The sequence below is a fragment of the Psammomys obesus genome, unplaced genomic scaffold (genome assembly GCF_907164565.1).
Source record: "Psammomys obesus unplaced genomic scaffold, mPsaObe1.curated_primary_1811, whole genome shotgun sequence".
NCBI lineage: Eukaryota > Metazoa > Chordata > Mammalia > Rodentia > Muridae > Psammomys > Psammomys obesus.
The window spans coordinates 11,173,089-11,180,901 of record NW_026596091.1 but is presented as its reverse complement, the minus strand read 5'-3'; the positions used below and the strand labels follow the sequence as shown (position 1 = coordinate 11,180,901).

Sequence of the window (7,813 nt, the reverse complement as noted above, 5' to 3'; positions counted from 1 at the left end):
TTCCCCATAGAAACCCACATTAGACGTGCTGAGCCGTGATGCCACTCAGAGTTTGTGCCTCTCCATTTCTCGCTGGCTCAGGTTAGAATTAGGCCTGCCCGTATCAACCAGCTACGGAAGACAGTCATGAGGCATAAACATGACCACTGGGACTATGTCGTAGAATTGGGAACCTTCTACCAGATAGCCAACCTCAGTGAAACCTGTCTTAATTACCCTCCCTCATGCATGAGCTTCTATTTTACAGGTGATGAATGACAGATGGCAAAAATGCACCAGACACTGCTTGGTCAAGCAACTTTAATCACGTTCATGGTCAGCTGTAGAGGTGTGATTCCAAAGGAAGTACTGCACCATCCTGTACATGCCAGAAGCGGGCTCCACTGTTGTCACTTGTAAGGTGTCGAAGGTGGGACCCATTCCTGAATCTTCTTTCGCGTGGTGGAATAAGGAACATATTGCTCCGGAGTGCCAGTCAAGTTGAATTTATGGTTTTTCCAGATGAATTTCCGAGCAGTCAGTGGTTTTGTTGTTGGAGGGTCGTCAGTCATGCAGTGAAGCCAGCGGTGCCTTAAACAGGAGAAATCCAAGTTATGGTCTAAGGTTAGACTGCAGCACAGTACCTAGAACCCTGCCTGGATGGCACTGAGCATATGCTAGCTCTTGCCATCACCATCACCATCATCACACCTCCCCGATTTAAGGCATCATCCCTTTCAGTTACATCACTATTTTACACAGTGTTGCTTGTAACGCGGATCATGACTGTGGGTGTGAAAATGTTACTCTAGGGTTGAGAGTATGAGAGCTTAAGGTTTCACTATGGATATTTAATATGCTCAGGTCCCTCAGGCTCAAATTCATGAGGGCCTTCTGGAAAAAATGATTTCTGCATGTGTCGTCAATTCAAGCTGGAGTCTGAACTCTATAGAATAAACAGCTTGTATTAAAAATACTAAATCTTGGGACTGGGGACTAGGTTGGTGCAAGAACACTTGCCTCATTCTCTAGCTCTGTGTGTGGGGGGGGGTAGGGAGGTTGAGGGGATAGAATAATAGTGCCATGCTGGGCAAGGTGGTGCACACCTGCAATCCTAGATGCTCCATAGGCCGAAGTGGGAGGAATGTTTGAGCTCAGGAGTCCTGGCCAGCTCAAACAACATGAGACCCTGTCTCTTATAATAAGCAAACTACACAGTTAAGATTCAAACAAGATTTTGATTAAAAAAAAAAAATCGTTAGAGCAACATAACTATGTAAGTTCTACAATGTTGCTCAAAATACCCCACATTCTTCCTTTAGAATGAACTGACCAGGCACATAAGAAAATCAGTCAATACTGAATAGCAACAAGTAGTTGTTACATTTAAAAAAATGAGTATAGTCACCTTATTGCTTTACAACATTTTCTTTATTTTCTTAAACAATACTCAAGAGATAAGAGACATATTCTGTCATGACTGAAGGTACTGAGACTCAGAATGCAGCGCAAAAACAAGGGGTTTCTGAAAGTGTTCACACGCTAATGGAACAAGAATACAATTTCCAGAGCTGAGGGTGTATCTTAGAAGTAGAGAGAGGGTCAGGCATGGATGAGGCCTGGGTTAGAACAACAAAATGAAACAAAACTTCCCAGTTCCTCAGGAGGTTAAAAATTAACACTGACATGGTGCTACATTACCCCAACAGTATGAAGCAGGATTGGAATGGTGACATTCTAGACTGGGCTACAATAGCAAGACCCTGTCTCGAGCAAGCAAGCAAGCAAGCAAGCAAGCAAGCAAACAGACAGACAGACAGAAATATAAAACCGTAGCTTAAAATTCCCAAGTATTTTGGCCTCAAAGGATATCTAAGTTTAAAGAGGGGCAGAGAGATGGCTCAGCAGGTAAAGGTGCTTACCCCCAAGGCCAACAACCTGAGTTCAACCCCTGGAACCCACATAGTGGAAGGAGAGACTGACTCCTTAGACCATGAACAGCCTCAGCAAGCATAGCATACATACACAAACACATGTAAACACACACACACACACAAACAAACAAACAAATAAGTATACATTCTAAAGGCTATCTGGAGGGAGACTTTAAGAACCTGGCACAACACAGAGTAGAAATCAAAGAGCCCAGTAATGAGAAAGGATTCCAAGTTCAAGAGACCAAAAAAAAAAAAAAAAAAGGCAGCAGAAAGCAGAAAATTTATGTGGGGAAAGGAAGAAGAGAGAGAGAGAGGCTGTCAAACCAGATCCCTCAAGACCCTGGAGCTTCTAAGAGGAGAAAGAGCTGCAGAACTTGAACCGTAGCTCCAAGGGAGATTGATTACTTATTCACAGAGAAGAGGGTAAGAGGAAAAGGCTTTACTCCAATGAGTAACCGAGAAGCTGAGCACTCTGCTGGCTGGGACCAGCTGCCAGCAGTAATGGCTGGCCTCAGCTGAGCCACTGGCTAAACCAGTAAGAACAGAGGTATATATTACATTCCTATTTGAATTTAATCATGTATCACTGTATCATGATCAGTGAACAACCAAGAATGAAGAAGTCTATGCAGGCTGGATTGGTGTTTACCATACATCCTCTAAAGCAGTGGTTCTCAGCCTTCCTAACGCTGCAGCTCTTTTAACAGTTCCTCATGTTGTGGTGACCTCCAATCATAAAATATTTTCATTGCCACTTCAGAACTGTAATTTTGCTACTTTTACGAATCATAATGTAAATAGCTGTATTTTCAGACAGTCTTAGGCGACCCTTGTGAAAGGGTCATTTGACCTCCAAAGGGATCATAATCCACAGGTTGAGAACCACTACTCTATTTTTAAAAAATGATTATTATTACTATTGTTGTTGTTATTGTTTTTCAAGATAGGGTTTCTCTGTGTAGCCTTGGCTGTCCTGGACTTACATTGTAGGCCAGGCTGGCCTTGAACTCACAGAGACCACCTGCCTCCGCCTTCCTGAGTGCGGGATTACAGGCGTGCTCTACCTCGACTGGCTGAGTGAGAACCACTGCTCTAAAGGAAACAGGATTACTCAAGTGACAGGACCAACAAACCAGTAACTAAATATGGAAACCCTTGTGGCTGCTGGTTGTGAGACAAGCTCCATCAATTACTAAGAAGAAGGATTAGCTGTCAAAGCAAGCTTGTCACATCCCAAAGGGTTTTATGTGAATTTAAGACATAGTGAAGAGAGTTGACTTTTACCTCACTGATTCAGTTTAAGTAATAAATAATGTTTAAGAAACCAGACTCCAAAACTTGCAAATGCCTGTTTGGTTACTTAAGTGAGAAATTGAAGAGCTTACAGAAAATGCAAAAAAAAAAAAAAAAAAATTATTGTAATTTATAAAATTTGAAATCTTTGAGCTGATAACAGGTGAGCATCAGGAAACAAGTAAGCAACCATCAGCTGGGTGTGCAGTGCATGCCTTAGTCCCAAGCGCTAGCAAGGCAGAAGCAGCTGAATCTCTATGAATTTGACACCAGCCTGAATTACATAGTGAGACCCTGTTACAAAAGCCAACACGCGCGCGCACACACACACACATACACACACACACTATAATCGTTAGGATACAAAGAAATAAAATATTTACAGTCTGCCAGGCTAATAATGTAACCTTCTGTTTTTGTTACGATTATTAAATAAAAGGGGAAAATAGTATCTTTTAGATTTCCACACCAAAGTATTTTATTTGCAAAGTGTTTTCAACTAAGGGTCATACTTATTTAAAAGACTTAAAGATGCCAGCGTTCTAAGAGCACTGTCTATAAGATTGGCGACTGTTGTTCTATAGAAACAAATCAAACATCTTGGCAGAGTCCCTAAGACCACAAATAAGGACATGGGCAAAAAGAAGAAAAGTTACGAAGATAAAGAGACTTTATAATGAAATGACGTAACATTAGGGAAAAATCAATACTCAAATATACTGGTCTATTAACATAACTGGAAACAAAGATACTAAATCATAATTACTCAAATCCTGCCCATGCCATCTACCCAACACAAGCTTATATAAACTTAAAAAAAAAAATCAAACATGGTTTTATAAGATGGCCAACTCAAATCTTGTTAACATAGTGATTACTGGAGCCGGGCATAGTGGTGCAAGCCTGTAATTCCAGCTCTGTGAGTTCGAGGGCAGCCTGGTCTACAAAGCGAGTCTGGGACAGCCAAGGCTACACAGAGAAACTCTGTCTCAAAAAACCAAAAGAGCAGGGAATCATATGAAAGAAGGGAAGTTAGTATGACGTGGAAAGGATAGGAGCTCCACAAGGACCAAATATATCTGGGCACAGGGGTCTTTTCTGAGACTGACACTCCACCAAGGACCATGTATGGATATAATCTAGAACCTCTGCTCAGATGAAGCCCATGGTAGCTCAGTAACCAATTGGTTTCCCATAGTAAGGGGAACAGGGACTATTTATAACAGAAACTCAATGGCAGGCACTTTGACCTCCCCACCCCCCAAGGGAGGAGCAGTCCTGCTAGGCCACAGAGGAGGACTTTGCAGCCAGTCCTGAAGATACTTGATAAAAACAGGGTTAGATGAAAGGGGAAGAGGTCCTCCCCAATCAGTGGACTTGGAAAGGGGCAGGGAGGAAATGAGGGAGGGAGAGTGGGATTGGGAAGGAAGGAATGAGGGAGCAGATTACAGCTGGGATACAGAGTTAATAAAATGTAACTAATAATAAAAAAATTAAATTAAATTAAAAAAAGGGGGGCAAAAGAGCGATTACTAAACCTGTAATTCCAGCATTGTGAGTTCGAGGCCAGCCTGGTCTACAAAGCGAGTCTGGGACAGCCAAGGCTACACAGAGAAACCCTGTCTCAAAAAACCAAAAGAGTTATTACTATTTATTAAATGCAATCTGAATCAAGTCCTCAGTAGGCTCTCCTTCAGAGTTTAATGACATCATTCTAAAACCAACTGGAAGTCCACTCAAGACAACCAAGATGCTGGCAAGAGCCAGAAGACTGTCACTAGCACACATCAAATGTTAAGTTACACACAGAACATATAAAAACCGGCACAGAGCACAACAAACAGGAAGACCTCTAACCCCACAGGTGCAAGTTAACCAGAGAAAGGGGCTGGCTTGTCACATCATTGGGGACAGCAAAAATTTCTTGACACACTGCTATGATGAACTTGTTTTAAAAAAGAAAATTAAGTTAGATTTTCCATTACACATTAAAAAATTCCAGATAGAAAGTGCTTAGAAATACCAAGAGGTAACTAGTCTTCTAAAACAAGTACTATAGAGAGACAATAAGCATCTAAAATGCCTTAGTAAATATACTAAAATATAATTTTAGTAAATATACTAAAATTAAACATTTAAATGTTAAAGAATGAAACTAAAAGGATATATATATAGAGAGAGAGAGAGAGAGAAAGAGAGAGAGAGAGAGATCAGAATTATATGTATCAAAATGTTAATGGTTATTGTTTCCATCTGGTGGGATAATAGACTTTATTTCCTGTTATTTTTTGAATTTTCTGTAGCAAATATTTAATAAGAAATCAAGTATACTAAAAAGAAATACCCTTTATCAAAACAATTTAGGAAATGGTTTATAAGTCCTACCCAAGTCTTCTGTCATTATTATAAAATTATAAGAAGATTCTAATGACTTCCAGTCTCACTTCATCCCAGTTAAGGTGCCATTTAAAACACATTTACTTCCTCTGAATTACGTGAATGTTTTAGTGATAGACTGTTTCTCTCAGTCTACCTTAAATGAATGCTTTCCTGGGTTATTTCTGCAATGGAATGTCTTTCACTAATGGTCAAACAGAGATGTTGAAAATATCTATTTATCTAATTTCCTATTTGTAATTCCAGAATGTATTGCGGTCATGATAACCTATGAATACCATAAGGATTTTTTTTTTTTTTAATTGTGGACACTGGCAACAAGAATAGGTCCTTGCTTTAAAAGAATAACTCCAGCTTATTCCTACACCCCAGGTATAAGAAATACCAGTAACCTTCCTTTGTAAAATGTAAGAATCCTTTTGAGATTCCTGCAACCCCAGCATGGGACATACAGGCAGAAGGGTTACTAGACCAATGCCAGCCTTAGACTGCATAGCAATCTTCAGGCCGTCTGGGCTATATGAGATCTTGTCTCAAAAACAAAATAAAAATAGAGCTGGGTGTGGTGGTACACACCTGTCATCCCAGCATTTAGGGGCCTGAAGCAGGAGGATGGTGAGTTTGTGGCCAACCTGGGCTACATAACCAGTCCCTGTACCTTTAAAAACTGGTAGGAGAAAAATCTAATCATTCGGTCTATAGTTTTCCTAGAACATAATCTTTTAGTATTCTGATTTTATGGTCAGAAAACATTAAGAGGGGCCTATTTTAAAGAAGGTGTAGTGTTGCATGCCTTTAATCCCAGCACAGGAAAGGCAGAGGCAGGAGGATCTCTCTTAGTTCCTGGCCAACCTGGTCTACATAGTTAGTACATAGAGCTTCACAGTGAGGCTCTGTCTCAAATAAGAGTGGGGGTAGAGAAGTACAGTACGGGGGAGGAGGATCTCAGCAGGTAAGTGCGTTTCCTGCTCCTACAGAGGACCCTGCCCTGTTCTCAGCACTCACATGGACACTCATAGCTGCCTGTAACTCCAGTTCCAGAGGATGAAGCACCTTCTTCTAGCCTCTGACTCAGAAGGTGTACTTACCTACACACAGGCAAATCAGTCATACAGATGAAACAAAATAAATCTTTTTGAAAACTGCAAAGGAGTGTCATTCTGTATTAAGTATTTAAAATAAATTGATCATTGTATCTAAAAGTAATGGTTGCTTCAAAGAAAATATATCTATCTTCATTCAACACCTGAGAATTTCATTTTTTTAACTAGAAAAGAGTCATCCTGAGTGAGGTAACCTAAACCCAGAAATACAAATATGGTCCTTTGCATATATATTGTGGATTCCAGTTTGGTGTTTTATGGGCCTCCAAGGGGCAAGCAAGTGGGTCTTGGTGTCTATACCTATTTCTTGGGCTCTTTTCCTTTTGTGTGTTTTGTCCTATTCTGACGTGTTAGTTTCTGTTTTATCTTGTAATATTTTATTGTAATTCCTTAGAAGCCTGTTTATTTTCTAATGAGAGACGAAAAGGTCCAGATGGGAGGGGAGATAGAGAGGAGCTGGGATTAGAGGAGGGGAAACTGTAATCAGGATACATTATATAAGAAAAAGAAAGATATTTTCAATAAAAGGGAAAATTAAAAATAAAATGTTAGGCAGAGGCTACAATAGGGCAGGAATGACAGTGTGAGGGAGTGCAAGGCTCTGCTCTTTGGAGCAGTTTGGAGCCACACTTAAAGTAAACATGTGAGCCAGGAGGCCTAGGGAAACAGCCTGCATTAAGGTCTTGTAAGGAGTGTGCTCACAGCCTCAGAAAACCAAGAGCAAGCAGCCAGTCATGGGGATGTGGGGGCACATGCCTGCAATACCAGCACTGGGGCAGGCAAAGACAGGCATATCACTGTGAGTTTGAGGCCAGCCTGGTCTACAAAGCAAGTCCAGGACAGCTAAGACTATTCAGAGAAATCCTGTCTCAAAAAACCACAAAAGGAAGAAAGAGAGAGAGAGAGAGAGAGAGAGAAAGAAAGAAAGAAAGAAAGAAAGAAAGAAAGAAAGAAAGAAAGGAAGAAAGAAAGAAAGAAAGAAAGAGAGAAAAAAGGAAGAAAGAAAGAGAGAGAGAGAAAAAGAGAGAAAGAAAGAGGGGGAGGGAGGGAGGAAGAAAAAGAAAGAAAGAAAGAAAGAAAGAAAGAAAGAAAGAAAGAAAGAAA

At 40.5% G+C, this 7,813-nt stretch overlaps 1 protein-coding gene across 1 annotated transcript in view; it reads right to left on the bottom strand.

Moving 5' to 3' along the window:
• Positions 1 to 283: 283 nt before the first annotated feature.
• Ndufa12 (NADH:ubiquinone oxidoreductase subunit A12) overlaps positions 284 to 7,813 on the bottom strand; it is a 23,398-nt gene continuing 15,868 nt past the window's right edge. The window contains exon 4 of the mRNA XM_055627884.1: positions 284 to 570. Coding sequence (XP_055483859.1) covers positions 390 to 570 — 181 coding nt within the window. The 3' untranslated portion in view covers positions 284 to 389. The remainder of the gene's footprint in view (positions 571 to 7,813) is intronic.